This window comes from Opisthocomus hoazin, chromosome 5, assembly GCF_030867145.1.
Source record: "Opisthocomus hoazin isolate bOpiHoa1 chromosome 5, bOpiHoa1.hap1, whole genome shotgun sequence".
Taxonomy (NCBI): domain Eukaryota; kingdom Metazoa; phylum Chordata; class Aves; order Opisthocomiformes; family Opisthocomidae; genus Opisthocomus; species Opisthocomus hoazin.
In genome coordinates, this window is record NC_134418.1 from 9,974,333 (window position 1) to 9,998,557 (window position 24,225).

Here is a 24,225-nt window from a genome sequence, read left to right on the forward strand (position 1 = left end):
GGTGCCCAGGAGAAACCTTGGAGTGCCGCAGCTCTGCGGGGAGAACAGGTACAAATCACGCGTGCTGCTCTCGTGGCTGGGGAACGGAGCGGGTGTCGGGGATCAGGGTAGGAACTTTGCAGGAGCATTTAAGCAATGCGTCCAGTAGAGGCACATCTCCTCGGCCTGCAGGAATGTGCGAGGTGTCTCCCATGGCTGCAGCGTGCTGCTCCGTTTGGCTCCAAAGGATTGCCACAGATTCACGTCTGACCAGTGCGACTTGGTGGAGAAAGAAACAATTCCCATGAGGTTTGCTGCAAGTTTTGAGTTGCTGTTGTAGCTCTAATGTGAAGCGCCGTCTTACAGCAGCAAACAAAAGGGACGTACTTGTCCAGGAATCGACTATTGTTTCAGTTGCATGTGTTTTCCCACAGCTGAGGGGAAGGGGAAGGCTTTGGGGTCCCTTTCCCTGACTTACCCTTGCTTAAAGTAATGGTAAAGTTTTGAGAATGGCAAAAGAAAATAATTTTTTTTAATATTTCCATATTCTTAAAAGGAAGCACATTCCTCATTCCTGTTAGTTCCTTCTGAGGTGGCAATGATTGTTGTATCACAGGAACCTTCGTAACTGGAGCAGTCAATCCTCAGTTTGTTGAGCTGACTGAAATGGAGAGAGAGACATAATTGCTGTTTTTTGGTTTTGTTTTTGGGGTTTTTTTTTGAGGAAAGGAGAAAAGTACGTATTTGCGAGCGAAGCCAGGAATTGCTGGGGGAGACTGTGCCCATCAATCCATTTTAGTACAGCAGGTGGCTGGGTTGGTTAGCACAAGTAGCCACAAGTCAAAAATTGAGTTTTATTTCTCAGCACTTATTTTGGCTATACAGAAACGGGTTGGCCATGGTTAAACATTTTCCCCATCCGCACACAGGGAAAAAGAGAACGGGTGCTTGCTGGCCGCGTGTCCTGTGCTACCAGCCAGCATAGACTGGTTCTGTGTGCTCGGTCCCCCCGTACGTGGTGCGTTGTCCCGAGCCTCGGGGTAGCAGTAGAGACTTTAACGATTTCTTGCTAGGTTCTTGCCTTCTGAGAATTATTAGAAAGACAGTAAGGATGGCACCTGGAAGGCAAGGAACAGTAGTTATTTTCAGACAGGAAAGTGAAGTGTCAGGTGTTGTTTGCTCTAGGGCTTCCCAGCTCAAGTATTCTCTTCTGGTAAATTAAGGGGTTTTTCCTCCTACGTAGGAGGAAAAAAAAACAAAAGTTTGGCTAGCTCTAATAATAAATACTCAACGTCAGCCTTTCAGCTTTACTCTGTAAGCTGTGGAGAATGACGGCAGGTTTTAGTGAAATCATTCAGTAACTTGCTTTCCTGCTCCCCTTGACTTTGTGGAACTATTCTTTTCCTCTTGGCGTGTTATCCACTGCTGATCCCACCGAAGGATCTTGCTGAGAAATGGTTTGCTCTCTGCAGCACTTCACTGAAGCATAAGAAGTAACTGACCTAGATTAACTTTGAGTCTAGACTGAGATCAGGACTGTCAGGAAAAATTACTTTTAGGGTGGGCATAGACATGGAAATAATTGGCAAATACCAAGTACTGCGACATTCCGCTTGTTTGTTTCTGGCAGAAGCATAATCAGGGAAAACTGCTATTACCAGAAGAGCACAAATCTGTTGCTGTGGTGCAATGTGGCCAGACAAATATGTCCAAATCTAGGTTGCGTGAGCAGACAGTCTCAGGGTGAGCAACCGATCTGCTCCAGCAGCCATCGGGCGCGGGCGGGTTCCTGTGCGGGCTGTTTCTCTCACCCCTCCTCCGAGCGAGCTCTGTGAGGGGCAGCACTTCGCCGAGGAGTGCTGTTCCGCCACCCTCCGACTCGCTTCTCAGAAAAGCTGGTTAATGGGCCATCATCCCTCTGTGGGCAGCCTTTTCATACCCTGCACTTTAATCTACTTTTTCTAATGAATACTTGCTTCAGATGGCATCTGTTTTGGCAGATTTTTGGACCACAGCCTGGCACAAGGGGCTATGGGCCAGCGGAGGAGCTTTCGCACGGCTCCAAGCCCCAGCTTGTGAGAACGACCCTTGGCTGCTCACGCTGGGACATTCCAGCCCTGGGGAGAAAAGCAGTCAGACAGTGCTGTGGCTGCTCCAGCCCCTGCTGCCCCTTCCTCTGCCCATGCATCCTTCGAGTCCTCTCCCCAGGTGCTGGCAGAGGAGTCTGGTGAGGACAGCTAGCCCTGCTTTGCTGTTGGAGAAGCAGCCTTGCTCTCTCCCGCTCGTTGCAGGGAATAACGCGTCTCTTGTGTCTCTCTGCTCTTAACGGGAGTGAGCTGGGCTGGAGAATGGGTCTTTGGAAGGCGTGTAACTGTTGCGTTTAAAACACAGAAGCCCATGGATATGAGGCTTTAATTCCTTGTCTTCTGATGACTTAGTCATCTCTGTGTCTTAGAGATTAAAATTCTGGGGCAAGATTGCTGGTAGCAGAAGTAGCCGTTACAGAGGGGTTTCTGTTCATCTGCACAGGAGACGAGTCCCTCTTCCCACCTTGCTCTTCTGCCCTTTTTGCAATCCATAGCAGTAAGGGTTGCTCATTTGCATCCTAACTTATCTCTGATTAACCCTCCCCCAGACTTTGATTAAAAGCTACAGGACTCATTCTTCCCTTTGCCAAGGCTACAAACGCATACTCTTTCTTTTGGAATGAGTATTCACGGTGTAGCTTCCTGGTGAAAAAGCTCACCCACCCACTGGCATGCCCTAACGAGCTAATTACAGCGGGCAGTGATCCCTCTGGGCTGAGGGGTGCTCCGCGTACGCCGTGGGTGCTGGTTGTCTGCCTTTCTGTGGTTGCAAGGTGCACGACAGCATCGACACAACCAACGCTGCCCAAGCTGGCAGCGCCCCGTCCTGCTGGGTGCTGCGGCAGGAGTTCCGGGCGAGGAATGCTTTTGGCAAACTTGACATCTCATACCAGAAGGAAACTGGCCTTTTTCCTACTTTTGGGCAGCCCGGAAATTCCTGGTTTGGGGTCCCTACGCACACCTGCTTCCTGAGGACACACAGCAAACCTGCGGCGTTACGCTGGCCTGCCCGCGGAGCAAACAGCAGCGATATCCCTCGTTACAAACGGGGAAAGGATCATCACTTGCACTGAAAGCGCCCGGAAGGACCTTTACTGGAAATCCACGTTTCCAGACACATAAAATACACCATCCAGAGGACACTGCTGGCATAACACGAAGGCACCCAGCCGCAGAAGGGTGTCCGGTTTTAGCAGAGGACAGAAAAGACCCACACTTACCTGCTGAGAAGACGGCCAGGAGAACGACCGTGAGGGGAGTCAGCTGGCAGGAGTCCCTGGCCTTGTAGAGGAAGACCTCCATGCAGAACGCCGGCTCGGCGCTGCCCGCAGGGCAGAAGGCATCTGGAGGGCACTTGACCGGGTTCACATCTGGGCTCTGCCCAAGAGAAAAAGCAACTCACTTGGCACCGGCAAGCGGGGAAGGCTGCAGAAGGTGGCGTGTGTGAAGGGAGGTGACACTTCAGCATTGAAAAACAGAAGCAAAATAACCGAGAAATGAACCTGCTATCACTGAATTCGGCCCCTGTGGTGTTACTCGGAGTAGGCTGAAGAGCAGAAGGTGTCGTTACACAGCACGTCCATGCATCAGCCCCCCTCGTTCATGGAGACATCGTCCCCTGACCTCCCGCTGATGGCCCAGTGAGACCAGGCAGCTCCGCGGGTAACACAAAGCCAGACTGGTCGTATCGTACCTCTAACCGTCTCCCTCTGTCAGGGCTCTGTCTGCCTTCAAGAAAACAGGCTCAGAAAAATACGGTGCTAACTGAAGTGTGTTTGGCTTGTCCCTGGACAGCGGTATTTGTTAACCCCAGGCTGTCAGAGCAGCTCGTGGAGACTCACGGGACAGTAGTGGTCTGCTGGGCACAGGTCACAGCTCTCCCTGCCCTGCTGTAATTGGTATTCTCCCGTCCTGCAGATCTTACAGTTGTTGTCACTGGGACCTCTGAACATACCTGAAATCGCAAATAAGCACAAAATGAAGATCTGGGGCAAGACCCTGGGGCCTTTGCAATTGCATGTGGATGATTTGGCTTTCAAAGCCCCAAGGAGAAATACTATTAAATACTTCATGTGCATGCAAAAGCTGAGCCTGGACTTTGGTCTGTGCTTGGTGGCAAAGGGGCAGGATGGAGAACACAGAGGGACACGGGGACTAAAGGATGGCTGGGGCTGGAGCTGGCAGAGTGGGTGTGAGTAGGAGCACGGTGGGAGATGGGTTGAGCAGTGAGCTCTGCCTTTAAAGCAGAGGGAAGGTTGGAGCTGGAGGTCAGCAGCGTTTCATCCTCTCTAATTCTGGGTTCAAACACCTTTTCCAGCTGCTTGAAACTTGCTGGGCTAAGTTTAAGGCACGGCTCAGTTCCCTAAGCTTTGTGGAAATGATGGGTCGCAGAAGTCCCGGGTCTGGAAGTGGTAAGTGCTTTTCTGCGCATTTCAATCGCAGCTCGAGGCCAAGCAGCGCCCGGTGCTGTCTCGGGAGAGGACGCTGGCCATGGGCGGCTGTGGGGCGGCTGGAGCGCGCTGCCCTCCCGCTCGCTCGCCCGCTGCGGCTCCATGCTGTGCAAGGCATCGATGGAGCGAGCGGAGCCGAGTCCTCGCTTGCCCTCACCAACTGTCCCCTGTGCTGCTGCCGCTGCTGCCCAGCCTTGGGCAGCCCCCTGTCCCCGAGGTCCCCTGGGGTGAGGGAGACGGGTCTGGGGACGAGCCGTCCCTTCAGCCTGCCCGCCCCGCGCTGCAGCCCTTACCTGGCCGGCAAGGCACGCACTCCTCCGACGCCTCCCGAAGAGCCTCCTGCCCAGCCGGGCACGGCCGGCAGCCCGTGCAGCTGGTGGTGCTGGGAGGGGAGAGGAGACAGACAGCGCTGCAGGACGGGCGCTTCCCAGACCAGCCTAGCCTACCGAGGCCACCTCTCGTACAGAATTGTGGAACCATTTTGGTTGGAAAAGACCCTGAAGATCATGGAGTCCAACCGTTAACCTAACGCTGCCACATCCTACTAAACCACGTCCCTGATCGCCACATCTACGCATCTTTTAAATACCTCTGGGGATGGTGACTCCACCACTTCCCTGAGCAGCCTGTTCCAGTGCTTGATCACTCTTTCGGTGAAGAAATTTTTCCCAATATCCAATCTAAACCTCCCCTGGCACAAGTCGAGGCCATTTCCTCTTGCCCTGTGTGTGCACAGACTGGATTCTCCGGGATCTACCAGGAACTGAGCTTTTGCCATTTTGTGGGCATTGGTGATGTCTCCCTCCAGCGTGGTTTCTCTCATGTCTAATTAGGGCTGGGTACATGATGGCATTTCTGTCCTCTCTCTGGTTGCTTCCTTGCACGAAGCTGGTAGGAATTTGCTATCCCAGGCGTTGCTATTCCTTAGCAAACGTGGTTGGAACTGGTCAAGTGCTGCTGAAGGGAGTTGGGAGGGAGACCTGCGATACAGCCAGGTAAGACCTGGGTCTGGGCTTGTGGCAGCTCAGTCGAGGTCCCGCAGAGGTCTGCTCTGCAACACGGGGCAGGGTGAGCTCAGGAGGAAGGTGAGCGTTCGTGTGCCAGTTCACCCACTTTGGCTGTAAACCCTGCACGCTGCCTGCGGGCATCCCTACACAGCAGGGCGCAGAGCCCACCCCGCGGCACCCCGCCAGCACCGCTCCCAGGGCCCCTCTCCCACCCGGAGGGTGACAGCGCAGCCCAGGTAATTTGTCTGCCACCTTCTGCACATCCCAACTCGGGATAAACATCAGCTCAGCTTAGATCTGCAAAGCGCAGAGCGCTGCTCGGCTCGGCCCCTGTGCTGCTCTCAGTCTGTGCATCAGCGGCGTGCGATGCCCACACAACACAGTGACGCTGGAGAGCGGGGACGGCCAAGGAGGGCTGCAAGCTGATGCTCTCCCACCCCATCCCAGGGTACCTCCGCATCCAACCAGGGTCCTGCCCTCCATCGTGCCACCCCTCTCTCGCCAGGGTCAGCACCAGTGTCCCTACAGCTGACAGGGCAGGTGACGTGCCTTGGGCCACTACCCTGGGTCTTTTCGCTCCGGCGGCTGAGAGAAAAACCACCCCTCCCTGTCCACCTGATGGCCAGCATCACACGCAGGCTTCTCACTTGCAAAATGATCCAGGCAGGCAAGGCAGACAGAAAGCTGCAGTTTGCTGGGAGCTGAAATACCCTGAAAAAGAGAAGTGCAAGGCTTCAGGGTCCTTCCTCCACCACCGCTGCCCCCGCGTCACCGTATATTTGCTCATCTCCAGTTTACAAGCAACCCAACCAACTCTTTGAAAGCAACCCCACAACACACTTCCAGTGCCGTTTCACGGGCTAATTCAGGAGGCTCGGGCTTCCTTGGGTTTCTACTTCTCAAAAACCCCAAAAGAGCAATAAAAGCTTCCCGACGACCTCTGCCGTGCTGAGGGAAGCAGGGGGGCTCGGGCAGATGTCCCTGGTGTCACTCCAGCATCCAAAACCCCAGCAGGCAGACGGAGACCTGTCCACCTTCCCAGTACGACAGGCTGAGCTGGAATGAAGCTGAAGCAGGTGATCCCAGTGTCGACTCCTGGGTTGTTCAGTTGGAGCAGCTCTCTGGCCAGGGGGACCCCCTGCCCCGGTGACCCCAGCCCCTCGAGGGGTTCCTCTACCCCGGGAAGTCTGGGGTGCATCTCCTTCCCCCCCCAAGGGAGGGATGTGAGCCCCACGGAGCAGGACGGCTCTGCTCGGCGCAGCACCCTGCTGCTCGCCCTCCCTGCCTGCACCCCGGGGCGGGAGGCCGCACAGACCCTTCCCCACGGCACAGCAAGGGGTGAAATGCCACGAGATCCCTGTGGCCTGGGCAGGGGACAGGCAGGAGCCAGCCTGTGAGCCCTGCCACGCCAGCGGGGACCTCTGAAAGCTGGAGAGCAAAGCCTGGGAGCTCAGGTGGCTTGGGGAAGGTGCCCGGTGATGCACAGCGCTGCCCGCTGCCACGGGCCCACGGGGGATGGAGTTGAGGTGCCCGTGTTCTGCGTTCAGAGGGGAGCTGGAAGCCCTGGCTTTGCAACAAGCAGCAGAGGCTGCAGCAGAGCAGGGCAGGAACAAAACAGCCTCCCTCTCCCCGCGAGGGAACAGGAACTTTTAAAATTTAAATTGAAATTGCCTGACTGAGGGGCTGCCCCCGCGGGCTGCTCTGTGGTCTGACACAGCGTTCAGAGTTGCTGTGGCAAAGTGCTGTCACCAGTCAGGCTTTTTCCCCTCCCAAACTCAGCGAGCGACAGCCAAGCTTTAGGTACCAGCCAAACAGTTTGGTGGGCGGATTTTCGAAAGAACAGTTGCGCACGTCCGAGGAGCACTTAATTTGTGTACAGAATAGCTTCTGCATTGTGTGTGTTAATTACATTTTTGCATAAGTAAATGCTGGTCTGTTTTGAACGTGGCGTTACGCTGCGAGCACATCGTGCCAGGCTCCCATTGCCCCAACGCTGAAAACCCCGGCTTTCATGTCTGGGGAATAAGGAGAGTATCACGCTTCATAGCCAGACCGCAGAAGATTGCCTAACTGAAAACAAAGATGGTTTAGACTCATTTTTGCCATTAAGAATAAGGGCATACTTATTTTTCCTGACACCCTCCTCCCTCTTGTGCTATAACTGAATTTCATAAAGCTTCTTTCCTGGCTTTCTGGAAAAAGCTTTCATTACAGTTTCAGTATTAGCTCGTTGCAAACAGAAGTGTGACTCAGAGCTGTTCTTTTCATTTTAATAAAAATGTCAATAACAGAATGAGAAGAGATCTGCTGTTCTGTTTTTAGCCTGAGCAAAATAACCTGTTTACTCTCTGGTGCTTTTAAGTTACCTGGTAATTGCATCTGGCCATGGGAAAAAGCATGGCACAGCCTGACGAGAACGCTTTTGGGCCGAAGACAAATCCAAGCCTACCTACCTTTCCAACACGCTCCGCAGGCTGCGGCCCCCAGCTCGTCCGCGTAACGGCCAGGCGGGCAGGGAAGGCAGGCGGTGCTCCCTGGGGTGCTGCGAGGGAAGGGAGCAGAGCTGAGCCCTGGTTTGGGGCACCCGAGCCCCCACCCACTGGGAGAGGAGAGGGCAGAGCACACCCCTCTGCTCCACAAACAGGTCTAGAAAGAGGGTCATTGGAACGGGGGAGGCCAGGCAGAAAAACAACAATTTGAACTTGCCTGAATGTTAAAGGCCCAGTAAAAAAAATAAAGTTTTCTGTATTATTACAGAATCTCTGCATGATTACAGAAGTCTGGTGGACTTGGCAGTGTTAGGCTTATGGTTGGACTTGATGATCTTAACAGCCTTTTCCAACCTAAGTGATTCTATGATCAACGGTAAAGACCTCCGGCGCCTGCAGGATGCGTGGAGAGGGGTGGGCTCCTGAGTCTGGATTCTGGGTGTTGGAAAAACTGTTGTAGCCAGGCTTAAAAGCCTTGGTTTAAAGTCAGACTTTTAAATCCACACCTGGCAATTGAATCGAATTGGAAGGGTTCTTGATGCTCAGCCTCCATCAGCAATTTTAAAAGGAGCTGCTCCGTGTCTGAAAGCCAGGTCACTTCGGAGTCAAACAAGGAGCTAAACCCCAAGCACTGATGTGTGAGAGAGTCCTGGCCTCAGATAACAGGGACTGCGGGAAAGGGGACGTCGTAGGTTCGGCCTCCGGGAAGAGAGGAGGAAAACAGGGAAAGGCAGAGGAAGAGGAAAGCTGTTGCGCTCATCACCACCAAAGCCCAGTCCCCCAACAACAGGAACGTGGGTAGGAGAATGCTGACATCCTTGGGGATGCTTTGGAGGAAAACAAGGACACGATCTTTAACTCCTGCAGAAACCCCAGGGCTGAGTGAGATTTGGGGGGGGGGGGAGGAAAGGAATCCCTTGGAAACATAGCAAATGCTTTGCTTAAAACAAACCAATACAGGCCCCGCACCAGCCAGAGCCGCTCAAAGCTCAGGGGAGCCTGGATTCTCCAAACACCACAAAAATGTTAAATGATCCCACTGGAGCCTGACAACAAACGATCCCATAGGAGCCCCGAGGCCCGGGCAGCCGCCGTGGAGACGATGGCCATGCCCACGCCGCTTCCCCACATCCCCGCTTCTCCCGGCCCCCCCTCCGGCAGGCGTAAACCCAGCCGCTGCTCGCTGGTCCCCAGCTCTGCAGTGCCCTCTCCGACATCCCACCAGCAGCGTTTGTGTCATGCCTGGGACACTGCTCCTGGGTTTTTTTTTGGAGCACTTGGGGGGGGTAAATAAGGTAAGGCAGGTCCCCACAGCACGAACAGCAGGGGGGGATGGGGGGAGCACAGGGAGGAACACGGAGGAGCGACCTGGGGGCCTCAAACTCAGCGGCTGCTGCAAACAAACCACACGGTCAGGTCGCTCTTCCCACGGGGCGAGGGACAAACCCCACCGGTTGCTCACAGCAGGTGTGGGACACAGCAAGGGAAAAAGCGCTGGGAAACAGTGAGAGCAGCCGGGGAACACGTGTACAGCGTCCCCGGGATGAGGCAGCCTGGTGAAACGGCGAGGCTGGGCTGCTGGCGGGGATGCCTTGTTAGCTTCTCCATCAGCTAAGTTTATTGCTTTAGATGCCAGCGACTTTAATGTAACAAGATCCCTTGGAGGCAACAAAAAAGGGATTGAGAAAGTAATTGGGCAAAGCATGGAGGTGAAGCCAGCTGGCCAGAGGTATCCTAGAGAAAAGCTGAGGAGATGAACCCCACCTCACTCCCAAGTGTCCTCCCATCACAAAAAAACATATTCCCTCCTAATACATACAAAAGACCGTGGGAAACAAAACAAGGGCAGCCCACAGAGAGCTGGAGCCGCAGCTGGGAAACCCTCAGCACAGGGATATTACAGAATGTTTGGGGTTGGAAGGGACCTCTGTGGGTCATCTGGTCCAAGCCCCCTGCCGAAGCAGGGTCACCTACAGCAGGCTGCAGAGGACCTTGTCCAGGCGGGTCTTGAATATCTCCAGAGAAGGAGAATCCACAACCCCTCTGGGCAGCCTGTTCCAGGGCTCTGTCACCCTCAGAGGGAAGAAGTTCTTCCTCGTGTTCAAGTGGAGCTTCCTCTGCTTCAGTTTGTGCCCGTTGCCCCTTGTTCTGTCACTGGGCACCACTGAAAAGAGTCTGGTCCCATCCTCCTGACACCCACCCTTGAGATATTTATAAGCATTTATAAGGTCCCCTCTCAGCCTTCTCTTCTTCAGGCTGAACAAGCCCAGCTCCCTCAGCCCCTCCTCATAGGAGAGATGCTCCAGTCCCCTCATCGCCTTCGTAGTTGAGGTTTCCCGGTGAGAGCGGTTCAGCAGCACTGAAGAGGTGCCCACCTTCACACCTCCACCTGCCCCACAGGGAGCTCGTTTGAAGCACCGAGCGAAGGCATCCCAGGGCTTTCTCCAGCGGCTGGACAGCCTGTAGGCTGGAGTCACAGGCACACCGCCATTTCAGCTTTGCAGTGAATGATCCAGTTTGCCACAAAGCCCTGCAAGAAGTTTGGGAGCACATAGCCTCTCGCTGCTGCGTGTTCTGCACCATGGGTGGGTGCTGGCCCAACGAGCCCTGAGCTGCTCTTGCTCTCAGGGATGCAGAACCCTGTGCTTCCCTCTGAGAAACAACCCTGGCAGCACTTTTCCTACAGCCCAAAGAAGGAAATTTTGCCGGCTGGGAAGTGTTTTGAGGGAGAGCATCAGTTGCTTACCTGGCGTAATGCCCCTGCGGACAAGGCAGGCAGGACTGTTGCCCGCTCTTGGGCTGGTAGTGGCCCGGCGGGCAGGAGGTGCAGGCACCGGGGTCTGTGCACGAGCCCCCTGCACAGCACGAGCAGCTCAGGGTGCCTAAACAGGAACAAGAAGGTCAGGATCAGGACTGCGAGACTTGAGTAAAACCCCTTTGCTCGTCAGGATGGGAGAAGTGTTGGGTTCCAGCCGCCCTCCAGCAAGACGGTCCTAGGGGGTAGAAAACTGTGATGCTAATGCTAATGATGCTGCTGTGCATCATTAACAAGCTGAGGAACAGCTAGAAGGTGATCTAAGGTCTCAAGTCTATCAGCATAGATTTCTGGTAATTGAGTGCTTTTTTCTCTGAATTTGAGGGGCCAGGAGGGTTTTCCTTGTTTTCCGTCCAACAGACAAATGAAAAAGAGAAAAAAAAAACCCCAACATACTCCTTTGGATTTCTGATAAGTTGGGCTTGAGGGAAGCAGAACTGAAGAGTAAAACCGCAGGGTGGAGGATCTGCCTCAAGCAGCAACAGCTTTTCTTTGAGCACAGGTAGCACAACATTCCCACCAGACACGAGCTCCAGCCCTCTCTGCTCCACAAAATGAATCGGAGCCGCGCCGAGCGATCGTGTGGGGTTTGCTGGGGCTGCAGGCGCCAGCCCCGCCATCCCACGCCTTGCTGGAACCAGTCCTTGGTGCTGCCACGACTGAGGACGGGCAAGACAAGGTGGTGCTGTGGATGAAGGCCCCGCACACAAGGGTGGTGGGAATTATCTGCCGTCCTCTGCAGATTTACTCTAAAGCATCAGAGCTGCTTCTTCCCCTTTGTAAGCGCCCTGCAGTGGGGGAAGTAAGGAAGAACTACATAGCTTGTATTTTAGGGAATTCTTTGGGGGTGGGGTGGTAGTGTTTAAAAAAAAACCCCAAACCAACCACATCATTACAACATAACTGACTTATGAAAAAGGTAATATTACGCACTCCTGACCACAACAGAGGTTGACCGGGTGGTTTCTCAAGCCCAAGTGAAAATGCTGTTTCTTAGCAGAGATTCTCTTTCAAACATTCAAGATGGACAGCTGGAAACTGTCCTTATATTTGGCGCTCAGCTCAAAACAACACCCTCCTGCCAAGAAATCAGGTTGCACTTGTGTTGTTACACTTTGTGGCCACAACCTTACTGCTTCTTCGTGCTCCTGGGGAAGCCTCAGGAAGACCAATACACAGCACAGGGCCAGCAAAGGCCAAGTCTGTGCCTTCAGAAAGGGGCAACGAATGCACCTGCTGCCTGTCCAAGCCTCCAACACGAGAACGTGTGCCAGTTCCACCTCAAAAGTCACTCCTCCACCTGACACGAGAGCCAGGGCAAGCAGGGACTCACCTTCGCTGGGAAATGTCCCGGGGGAGCAGCGGGCGCAGGCTGTCACGTTCACTCTGCTGCAGTCCAAGGGCTCAGTGGTGGTGAGGAGCAGAGCTGCTGATGAGACCTCAGGAGATGTGGTCACGCCTGGAGGGGATGCTGGGGCACTGGTGGACGTGGCTGTCAGTCCCGTAGGTGCTTCAGAGGTGGCCGTGCTGCCAGAGGCAAGGACGGTCACATCCGTGGTGGTGGGCAGAGTCTGAGTGGGCTTTTTTGTGCTTGGACCAGCAGACGGCTCTGCTGTGGATGCGACAAGGTTTGCAGTAGTTGACTCCACTCCAGCCAAGAGCGTTGTGGTGGCAGCTGGGGGAGCAGAGGCCACGGTAGTTGTTGCACTGGAAGGTGCTGGGGTTGATGCAACGGGAACCTGGGTGGTGGTTGCACTGGGAGGCACTGGGGTTGATGCAACGGGGACATGGGTGGTGGCTGCACTGGGAGGCACTGGGGTTGATGCAATGGGGACCTGGGTGGTGGCTGCACTGGGAGGCACTGGGGTTGATGCAATGGGGACCTGGATGGTGGTTGCACTGGGAGGCGCTGGGGTTGATGCAATAGGGATCTGGTTGGTGGTTGTCTGGCCTAAAGTAATACCTAAGAAAAGAAAAAATATCATCAGTTGCCAAGTTATTGTTCTCCCTTTAGTGGGGGCTTCCCATGAGGTGTCCATCAACTGGTTAACCTGTGTGTCCTTGTCTGATGTCCAGAAGGTCCCTGCTGTGTTCCACTACAGAGCAGTACAGAAGCGCAGAGGCGAACGCTGGCAGCATCTGAGCATCCCTCGCCCACGAGAGACTTACCAAGGAAATAAATTAGTGGGTCCATGAGGCCACAACTTTGCAGATGCTGATGCCCAGGAGGTCTGACTCTCATACATAAAAGGGTGTGAGAATTGCCAGAAACACTCAGTTTTGTTAGTGACAGCTCCTTGAGACAGTTTACCCTGAAATCTCACGACAATCTGATCTAAGATGTTTGTCAAGTAGCTGCCTGTTTTATCCCATCTCCATTAAAGGGATCAGCAAAGAGAAGTCATGGATTTGGAATTCTCTTTTTAAGCTCTTCTGGAGCTACATCCAGTAACCAGCAGGGAACCCCCAGGCCCAGACCTGCTTTGACTCTGACATCCCGCCGTCAGAGCGGGGACAGCTGAGACCTTCGGAGAATCGCGGTGTTACTGGAGCCGAGGCTGTTCTGCTGTGATGCGCAGCGGACTGAAACGCTGTCTGCTGGTGAAAGCCACCTCCCAGCGTACCACCACAGGGGATGTCCTCCAGTGCCCAAGTGGAGGAGAGACCCGTAAAACTAAACATGAGAAGCAGCAAGTTGGTTTTAATTTAGCAGCGTGGTGCTAAGCAAACGAAGCAAAGCAAAACCAAAGCAGCCAGCTCCTGCCACAGCAAATGTCACATCAGCCTGGGTCAGAAACTCGGGGCAGGGATTTACTCTAAAATAACAGCAGCTTCTGAACGCATCTGACTTCACCCAGCAGCAGTATGCGACTGCGGCTGATAATGTGGTGTTTCCACGCTCGCAACCAGGACACATCTGCTAAGCCACCGCAGCAAGAGGGCCTGCCGAAATCAAGTGGCCGTCGGCGGGGAAAAGGACTATTTTAAGAGAAGCTTTGGGGGCTTCAAGGAGCCTGAAGAGCACATCCGACACCCAGCAGCGAGATGTGGATGAGTGACCCGAGCTGGATGAGGAGGTGGGGGCAGCACCGTCGAGTGGTGACAGCATGAGTACCACATGGCTGCAGACCCCACGGGTCCCTGCAGGCTTCTTCCCAAGCCTGCTTCTCCCCCAGCCTTTGATTTATCTCACCACCTTGGCTACGCCACAGGAGACCGGGCGCCATGGGTACCAGCACTTAGCAGCACCGTGGCACGAACAACAACAACATGGAGACCAAGCTGAGTAGCAGCTCTACTTAAATGTCTACAGTGAGCTCCAGACACCGAATAAAGGAGTCCTTACAAAGTTGGGATCACATGGAGAGAGCTCGCTGGGAGCTCTCCCTCCCATTGCACACTGCCTGCTTTGTACTCCACAGAGCACAAACCCCCCACCCTCTTGTAACTGTGGAGTAAGGCAGCAGATAAGCACCCAGCCGTCTGGGCCACCGCCCAGGTTTCCTTGCTGCAGCCCCCAAAACAGAGATGCTGAATTTAACCGCGGTCGTTTTGCAGCGTATGTGTTTGCCCCAGGTCCAAACCTGAGTGACCTGGAGACGCCAGGGCCGGCCCTAGGCAGGGAGAGCAGCTCTGCAGAGGACACCGGTACCTCGGCCATGCCTCAGCCCGGGGTGGAGATGCCCAGTTTCCCTCATCTGACGCTGCTGCCTGAAGGGCTGAAGCCAATCTGCTTCTCCTTCCTCGCGTCTGGCACCAAGCCGAGTCAGTCCTGGTTTTTATTAAACTAACCTCAAAGTAAACACTATCAGCGAGTCAAGGGCACCATCAAGTTCTCCTGAGAAAAGCTCTGAGAAGGACCACTGGGACCAAAGTCTGGTCTGCCACGGAGCAGCCTCTCCCCAACATTCCCTCAGCTCCGGCAGCCAGAGGCACCGCAAGGCATTTAAAGATTCCGGACTGCGCAGAGCTGGCTGAACGTTGTTGTTTGGTTGGTTTTGGAAAGAGATTTTTTTAGTGGAATATTGCCTCTTCATAAGCTTTCTTTGGGTGGTTGGTTCTGGTGTTAAATGGTGGTACCGTTAAGAGGGACTTTTTAAAAAGAAATTGAAAATACCTTTTCATAACACGTTACTAAAGCAGCCATTGAAGAGCTGCTTGCAAAACTTCAGTAGCCAACAACAGCCTTCAGTAACTGCTACTTTATAAACTCAATTAAACAACTTCTGGAGGAAAAAACAGAAGTGGAGCTGGCAAAGATAGTTTTGACCAACCAGTGATAACAGATGCTGCTGTGTTTCACCAGGTGTAATCACAGGTGCGAAAAAACAATACTCAGACCACCTTAGCTGGCATCAGACCATTTCTCCTGCACTTGCACGACCTACACCTGGGAGCAGGGAGTTCACTTCCTAGAGACTTTTTTAAAAATTATTTTTAGGGGCACTATCAACCAACAAAAGTATCTCCAGGGACACTTCAAGGTCGGGTCTTTCTGCGACGCCCTGGCACGACGTTTCACTCCCAGAGCCTGGAGGATGTCAGGGAAGGTCACTGGGCTCTGGGCTACAGACCCAATCCTTCCCGACTCGCAGGGCGGGCAGGCAGCCCGCTGAGCGGCGAGGCACACGGACGCTGGCTGGGAGCTCACAAAACGCAGAAATGGGGTGGAGACTCCTTGTTTTTCAGTTCCCTCCGTCTTGCACAGCTGCACAGCCTGCTGTTCTGGAGAAGCTAATCCTTCCAGCCAAAAAGCCCACAACCAAGTCAACACTGACAGATCCAGGTGAAGATACCAATAAACTTTGGTGAATTCAAGAGGTGCACAAGCGGCTCCTGAAACAGAGAGTTCCCCCAACTCGTTCAGCTGCAGGAGGGTGCCGGACTGCGGCTCGTACCGTGGTACGTGCTCAGGCTGCCCGGGATGCACGCAGCGACGAGGAAGCTCGGCCGGTGACGGCTCTGAGCGGTTCTGCCCCTGGCCAAGGAACCTTGTGAAACACAGATTGTTCTGGTGGGGCTGGCAGGTTCGTACCCCAAGAAAGGAGGTGGCCGCAGGGCCGCCGGCACCCTCCAGCCCCCCGAATGCAGGTGGGCTGCGGCGAGAAGGGAGCAGGGCAGCCCCCGACCCCAGGTTCACCTTTGGGTGCGCGTGGCCAGCCTTGCCCTGGAAGGTCCATGATCCGAAGTGCAACAAGTTTTGCAGATCCCACATTGCAAAAATATTAACTGTAATAATTCAGATTTTTTTTTTTTCATAGGCAAGTAGTGCAAAAGGATGAGAAGAACAAGGAGAGGAGCAGATGGAGGCACGATTACAAAAATATCAGGGCATTTTTATACATGGTCTCTTTCTTATAAAGACCCAGTTACCAAAGCACCCCAAGAGAGTGGACATCCTGAGGCATCTGTTCCTTGGGGCGTGAGACAAAGCCACAAAGAGGCCACCGCAAATCCTCAATACGCAGAGTGACAGGGCTCTATTTTTCCTCCTTTCTTTTTTTCTGGTAAAAGCAAGCTTTTATATTTACTGTGTTCAGCCCGCTTCCAACCCCACGCCTTTTTCAACATTTTCTTCCCTTCCTGCCTTCCCCCCTGCCACATCACCCTGCCCTTCCGCAGCACCCCAGGATGGTGAAGCCCAGCTATGGCTTTGCCCATCTCCATGCTCAGCCAGCGCAGAGAAACGCCGCTCTCGGAGGACTCACCTGTTAAACACGCCGTGGTTAAGCTCCAAAGCAGAGGAGCGGGCCAAGCACCCATTTTTCCCTGGGGAGTAACTCAAAAGGCGAGGCCAGCAGCTAAGCTCCTGCTCCCAACTGTTTATTCTCCTCCGGTTTTGTGCCCAATATCATCACCTGACTCTGATCACGCGGCTCAGCCAAGTCAACCTCCCCCCAACAAAGCGGGGTTTTATATTCGGAGGCTGCAGCAGGCCCTCAGACGTTACTGGCCTCCTCAAAGCACAGCGCACGCTGAATACGGAGCAGAAGAGCAAATCTAAGCCTCTTCTCGCGGCGTGGGGAAACACAGGCAAGAGAAGCGTCCTGGAGGAAGCGGTGGGCTCGTAGAGAGGAACGGGCAGAGCCTGGCTGCTGGCCAGCCCCCCGTGACCTCGTCAAGTGAAAGGATTTCATTTTTTAGACAACCAGGATTTCCTGCAAGAAGAAAAACAACCCCAGAAGAGCCCACAATCCAAAGCGGCTCCTGTTTTAACTGACATCAACCATGCCGTAACCAAAATTCACTCTGGGGAGTGCAGAGCTTTCCCAATCAGCATTCAACCCCCCCGCCTCATTGCCCCCAAGGTGTCAAACTTGATGCATCCCATTGCTGTGATCAGGATCAAACTCAACAATCCTGATGATCATAGAATCATTAAGGTTGGAAAAGACCTCCAAGATCATGAAGTCCAACCGTCAACCCAACACCACCATGCCAGCTAAACCACGTCCTGAAGTGCCACATCTACACGTTTTTTGAACGCCTCCAGGGATGGTGACTCCACCACTGCCCTGGGCAGCCTGTTCCATTCAACGATGATTTTGAGGTGAGAGCTTGAAATTTAGTGAGGCCCCATCCCATTTTGCCCATGTTGTCCAGTGGCTACCCTGCCTGCTGTTCATGCCCCAAGGCCAGGCCATCTCCTCCTGCCTGTGCCCATGCTGCCCAAGGACGCAGATGTCCCCATGGTTTCCTCACCTTGCAGCCCTGCTTTGAAATATCCCTTTGAGGATATTTCAGTTCCTTTCGCATACGGATGAATGCCACATCTCGCGTATGTCACATCTTCCCCCAAATTCAGGTGACAGCTGGCTCCTCACATAGGCCTGTGGATGCCCAGCACATGCAGAGTGTCCCCAGCCTCACGCTCAAGGAGCGGATCAGCCACTGTCACGCGCCGCCTGTGTCTTTTGTGCTCCAGCATCCTCCACGGGGCTGGATGTGGTGGGCCAACCGCTAGTGTGCTCCAACCCAAACCCTCACGCTTCCCTCGCAGCGGCTCGGGTAGGGGGGGTTTGGCATCGCACGCGGTGCCCTGACAGCACCGTGCTGCACGGGGGGTTGCTCCTCCATGTCATGTAGCTGCTGCCCCTCATCACACGGCCGCCGAGGTTGTGCAAGGGAGGGTTCCTCACACAGTCCCTGCCTGCACAGCCCACCAGCGCTTCCTGCATGGAGAACCTAGCCCCTGCTCCGGGAGACATGAGCACCCACCAGTCCCCTGCACGAGGACCTTCTCTGGTACCCACAGCTCTGCCAGGGACACGCGCTTGTCCTCCTGCCTCCAGCTGCACCAGCCTGTCAATGCTAATGCGCCTCATGGTAGCTGCAGGGAGGCAGGGCAGCCTCCTCGACACTGGTACCGCCAGTTTGGGTGGCTGTAGGTCCGTCAGTGGCCAGCTGGCTTCCCACTGTCAAATGTAACCTTCACCCGAGTTGCTTACTGCAAGCACACCACCAGACCCCGGGACGCAGCCCCAGCACTCAGCCCCAGCCACCCCTCGCGGCCACGCTGCCCAGCAGCTCAGAGCACAGTAGCAGTAGAGGCCAGCAAGCTCTCAACACGACGTTCCTCTCCTTGGCTTTGCAGGTTTCACAAGGCTCTGCGCAGGACGTTTGGTCTCAGTCTGTGCGAAGAACACAAGGACCTGGTGCACCTGGACACGTGTGGGGCCATCCATCCAGCAGGCCAGCAGGTGGGAAGAGGTGGTGGGCAGCTTCTGGTGAGCATCATCACAGGGTGAAGCAGCCCCGTGCACTGATAAAACACCACCAGCAACTTCCCAGGGAGATTTATTCTGTTAGAGGAACCGAGGGCAGATCGGTCCCCTCCGTACCATGAGCTGCACCCCTTGGCTGGGGGGAGCCTTCCCGATGCTCCCACACCCCGGGAGCAAGTCAGACCTTTCCTGAGCAGCTACAGAACCTGCATGCACACACACATTGGAACAGCCCTGGGAACTGGGTGTTGATACTCACCACTAACGGCACAGTGCACTTCAGCCTGGAGAAGGCTGAGAGGGGACCTTACAAATATCTCAAGGGTGGGTGTCAGGAGGACGGCGCCAGACTCTTTTCAGTGGTGCCCAGCGACAGGACAAGGGGCAATGGGCACAAACTGAAGCAGAGGAAGTTCCGTCTGAACACGAGGAAGAACTTCTTCCCTCTGAGGGTGACGGAGCACTGGAACAGGCTGCCCAGGGAGGTTGTGGAGTCTCCTTCTCTGGAGATATTCAAGACCCACCTGGACGAGGTCCTGTGCAGCCTGCTGTAGGTGACCCTGCTTTGACAGGAGGGTTGGACTAGATGACCCCCAGAGGTGCCTTCCAGCCCCGAACATTCTGTGATTCTGTGGTACCTTCACTTGGCAGTTTCAGCCTGGCACATGGAAGAGGAAGGGAAATTGCATGCTAAACCCCTTCCCCTGCCCTCGAAGTCCCCATTTTGGGACTCCTCAGCTGGGAGGCCAGGCAGGTTGCTTCCCTCTCACTTGCTTTAGCATCCGGGCAGGTTGGAAATGCTCTTCCGAGAGGAAAAGTCTGATGCTACTTCAGGGCAGAGAAGCACAAATAGGTTTATTTATAAACTCCTGACCTGCCCTGGCTTGTTTCTGCTGAGATTAAATGCTTTTGCTAGTTGATTCACAGAGAATAAAAAACAGTGTCATGGCTCATCAGAAACAATGTTCTAGGCTGGCACAGGGCCCTCCTTGTCAGTTTGGTTGCTCTTCCGTGGGCAGTGAACCTCGTGTCCCTACATAAACCAGCCACTGCGCTTCACCCCAGGGGCTCTCCAAACTTGGCTGGCTCCTGGCAGGGCAGAGGCAGCAGTGGCGATGTTTCTCCCCAGAACACGGCAGTTTGTATCGACTGTCACATGTTGCCTAGCCTGGAGAGGACAGCTGTTGTCCAAGGCTACCTGGAACCACACGTCCGTGGAAGCTGGGCAAGTAAAGGAAGCGCCATTAGAAATTATCTGCTGAGGACAGGCTTGGATTTCTGAGCTACCCAGGCATTACCAACCTGAGGGCCACCACAGGACCGTGCATCAGTTGGCTGCTGGGTGTTAGACAGCCAAGTGACCTGTCTGTTTATGAGGAGAGCTGCTTACTCATTTAGTAAAGAACCCTGAGCAAGGAGAGTACCTCATAAACACCAGCCCTCTCTACAATGTCAAGTGTGAGCTACAGGTATGAGCAGCGTGAGCTGCCATCACCCCAGCTCTTATTAACTGTGGGGGTGAAAATCCCCAGGTGAAGTCCCTCCTACAGTGAGGACGGCGAAAAGAGGAATGCATGAGCTGAGAGGGGACAGACGTATCCATCAGCCTGAAAGTGGTACCGCTCACCGAGTGAACTGCGAAGGTCAGAAAGTCCCCGTTACCTGCCAGCAGATGAGAGCAGAAAGATCGCTTTGTATCCCTTGTATCCTTCAGCTCTTCCCGTGATCATCCACCGCTCCACTGTCACTGCTGGGCTTCCAGGCTTACCAGAGACTTGTTCCAGTGTCAAAGGACTGCCTCGCTCCAAACTGAGCAAGATCTGCAACGCTATCCTGCTCCCACTGTGCTGGGGGAAGTTCTGGTCCTGGGTGTGCTGCATCCAGCTGCGTGACGAGACGACAGTGATGGTCCTGTGGCAGCGCATTCCTGATTTGTGCCCTACTGCTGAGCGAGGGCCTGCAGGGCTGGGCTGCATCTATTGCCTGGGAAGGAGCAAGATACTCTGACAAACTGCTGGCTTCCAACAGGTGCTTTGCTTGGAAAACAACTTCAAGCAACACAGCTTGCAATTCATACCAAAACCCAGCTGCATACAGAAGATGTACCGGCCAGCTGGTACCACTTTCTCTTCTGCAGACAAAGCAGCACTGGAGCATTCCTCACCTCCATGGGAAGCACCACCCCATGGGCTGGGAAGCAACTGGGAATCCAGAACCCCCTCTCAGATGCAAGGTTCTTCTAAGTCCCTGGTATATAAATTGACTCTCATAAAACTGCACCGGAGCTCAGAGCTTAGGAACACAGGTCCAACAGCCTGTCAACAGTCAGCTTGTCCTCTGAAGGCTCTTCAGTAGCTTTCCTGCAAAACCATTATGACCATATGCAATGGATGAGCCTCCCCATCAGGAGGGCCTTTGCTACAGAATTATGACTGGACTCCTCAATGCAGAGGAGAAAAGAGCAAAGTTCTGCCATAGTGTGCTGGTCATGAACGATACTGAAACCAGCTTTACGCCCAAGAGGAGGGCCAAGACACTTCTGCACAGGTAAGAAAGAAAAAAGCAAGCCAAAGCTGTCAGCGCTCCGGAAGGACTGCACACATTTTTGTGCTCTGAACAGATGTTAAAACCTGTACCTGACCAAATGGCCACATGATGGCACCACAGCTTTGGAGAGCAAGGACACATCACTACACTTCAGAGCCAAGGCTAAAACCCTCTTAACCATAAAGTAGTAGTGCTGCTCTTCTCAAACTGCACCAGCAGAAACCTCCCTCATCACTCTTGTGTGGATGGAATAACAAAACCCACAAAAAGGAGCTGAAGGAATTTAGCTAATAAAAAGTTTTTACAGTCACTTTGAACAAATAACTCAAAACTCTTCTCTTTAAAAATACTGTTTCATGTTTCTTACGTGCTCAAATTTAGAAAGAATAATAATAATAATAAAAAAAAAAGTGTAGAGATAGCCAAAGGAAAGGTATGGTACTGCAGCAGATATCCAATGGTTTATCCAACCAAAGGCATGGTCTTATATGAACTAAGTCCAGAAGTGTGTCTTCTCACAAGCAGCACTGAACATTTAATTCTTAATTAGTCCCTATCTTTTAAAAAAGATGGTCTTAAAATGTGAAAGACTCCAAAATGGACCAGTGCATTGGGTGTAGTCAGCATTAAGGATGCAGGTCAAACCCATCTAGTGCTCTAGGCTGAAAAATGACACAAACTGGTCAGCTGCCTTAGAGCAGAATGCACAGGAGAAAAGCATGATTTAATGAAATAAAAGTAAGAGGGAGTAAGTGTGGTTATCTGAAATGCAACTCTCCAGGATCAGACACAGCTGAGACTAGGAGCATTACCATGTCAGGAAGGTCACTCAGCAGCAGCCAGAGACTCTCTAACACATTGCCCATCTTCTTGTAGGTCCTGGGGGCATTCAAACCCCTGAACATCCAAGCAGATGTCAGGTTTTCTCATAGCAGCTCCCAGGGAACGCCCACAACGTGCCTCCCTCATGAATAACCAGCATGTATAAAAGGATGGGGCCTTCCTACAATGCTCCAGCTCTGCTGGATTCAAACCACGATCCAGAACAAAGGACTCTGTAGAAGGGGAGATGCATTTGTCAACACACAGCTCAGAGAATCTCCAGGTAAGGTGCCTTGCATTTTCCTTCAAGTCATTGCTCATATATACACGTTGATTCTGTGGGCAGCATCAGCCATTAAAAAGGCATGGAGAACTCCTCTGGCAATGCTTCTCACCTGGACAGCTCAGGTACAATGGATCACCCAGCACGTCTACGACTCCAACTACTAGATCCCCTGGCCTCAAACTTCAGGAATGCTGAAAGGGTAGCTGGTGGTCTGTAAGAGAGTAAGCCAAAATACTTCAGGGAGGGGATTGCACAGACACTGTTATCATAGAAACATAATCTGTTTGTAACTCAGTGGGACAGCTTTTAACAGACATCACCAAGGTCTTCACAGAAAAGCGACTGAAGTGTTTTCCAACAGACCTAAGTTCTACCTAAACAAGGAGAAAGACATTTAAAATCCAGTGCAGGTAGCATTGCTTCTGCTGTCAGTGCCTGTAGCATCTGGGGGAAGAAGGGTGGAAACATGGATCTTCCATTTAGGTACCACCTGGGTCCCATCTAGCCAACAGCTCCGGATCAATGCAGAGTATGACCACAAAGTTTTAGCACAAGCAAGATCAGTCAGGAGAGCTTGTGTCTCCGACTCCCCTACATGAAGAAACAACCAATAATAAAATAATTTTTCATGAAAGATGAAGAGGAAAAAGAAGAGAGACTATAGACTTTAATGGATCAGACAGTAGAACCAAACTTACATGCTACCGAGAGGTTGAATCAACCACTCAGAGAAATGGATTGTTTTCTGTTGTTCATGAAATTTCTGTCAGGAAAGAGTAAGTATATTCGAATCACAAACGCTACACAGGAACCATGTTCCAAGAGACAGATAAAGCAATCTCCCCAAGTTCTTCAGGAAGAGGTCTACAAGTCTCTTGAGACACAACGGGTTCTGAAAACAATGTTACCTCATCAACTTTACATCTCTCTTTTTTTTTTTTTTTTTTTTTTTTCTTTCTTTCTTTCTTCTTCTTGCCTTATTTTTGCTTTCCTGTTCTCAGGACAGCCTGCACATGCACACTTGCATGCACAGGGGCAGGGAGAAGAGTGAAGTCTCAGATGTTTGTCCAGGTATTAGAGGTCAACGTTTGGTCAATCATCAGTCACAAGAGTTAGCATTAGCGCAGCATCCTAAACACTAAAAACCCTATGTGCTTGTACCAGCTAAGCCTGTCCAAAATGTCTAGCGACACAGAGATCACTAAAAATAGATGGGGCTGATTCTGTATAGGCCATTCCCAGTAGACAGGCAAACTGTCATACAAAACTTGAGTCACTCATTTGGGCCCCAGGAAATCTTTGACAGAGCAAATGCCCTATGAAATAACAAGCAAAATGTGTATTTCAACCTATTCTCAAAGCTTTGTCCCCAGCATTCTAACAGAGCAGTTGATCTGGAACAGAATTCTCTTCCCAGCTATTTGATAAGGTCAATCCGACACAGAGGAGAAAAACCTCCAACTACATCTGGCACCACACCAGTGCAGGCAGGCGTAACAGAGCCATGTCACACGGCTGTACGTCAGGAAACTGGAAGGAGGCCAGCCACACACCACCACATAGCTCAACATTGTAAGATAAGCCTTCATGCTTATCACAGGATAAACTAGACCATAGAAACGGTATCTCTGAGCATGAAAACAGTTTCTGGGGGAAAAAAAAAAAAAAACACCACCAAAAACCAAACCAAAACACACCAAGACACGCCCACCTTCTGCAGCACTCCAAAATGGAGAGAAGCCATTGCTGTAATTCAGCTGAAGGTGTTAAAAAAAAAAAAGTGTTTATTCCACACTTTCTTACATGCCGTGGGGGCCATCCACAGAACCCACGGATGGCATACCTTCCTCGTACCATCAGGTCTACGCTGTGGCTCGAGCGCTTCAGTACATGTACACCCACACATAGTGGGGAGACATCACCCAAGGTTAATCAGCTTTCAGTGAATCCGCCCAGAAAGCAAGAGCAGGTATTTTGGTAGCACCTCCTACTCACAAATATCCTAACCAGCAAAATCAG

General features: G+C 52.8%; 1 protein-coding gene across 1 annotated transcript; it reads right to left on the bottom strand.

Annotated features, from left to right (window-relative positions):
- Positions 1-550: 550 nt before the first annotated feature.
- LOC142361533 (uncharacterized) lies at positions 551-16,846 on the bottom strand. The gene is made up of 9 exons (XM_075422144.1): positions 16,536-16,846; positions 12,161-12,790; positions 10,759-10,894; positions 7,977-8,065; positions 6,171-6,234; positions 4,810-4,898; positions 3,908-4,020; positions 3,287-3,443; positions 551-1,097 (listed from the first exon to the last, which is right to left on the bottom strand). The coding sequence occupies exons 1-9, from the start codon at positions 16,588-16,590 to the stop codon at positions 949-951; spliced, it is 1,482 nt and encodes a 493-aa protein (XP_075278259.1). The 5' UTR covers positions 16,591-16,846; the 3' UTR covers positions 551-948.
- Positions 16,847-24,225: the final 7,379 nt, after the last annotated feature.

What these genes read in the sequence shown, in the direction of transcription:
- LOC142361533 (XM_075422144.1), bottom strand. Translation starts at nt 16,590, where the DNA reads ATGGGTGCTTGGCCCGCTCCTCTGCTTTGGAGCTTAACCACGGCGTGT. An exon ending in CTGCGGAGCGTGTTGGAAAG is followed by an intron (nt 6,235 to 7,976) that starts GTAGGTAGGCTT and finishes TCTCTTTTTCAG; the next exon opens with GGTATTTCAGCTCCCAGCAA. An exon ending in CCTGGCCGTCTTCTCAGCAG is followed by an intron (nt 1,098 to 3,286) that starts GTAAGTGTGGGT and finishes CTTGCCTTCCAG; the next exon opens with GTGCCATCCTTACTGTCTTT.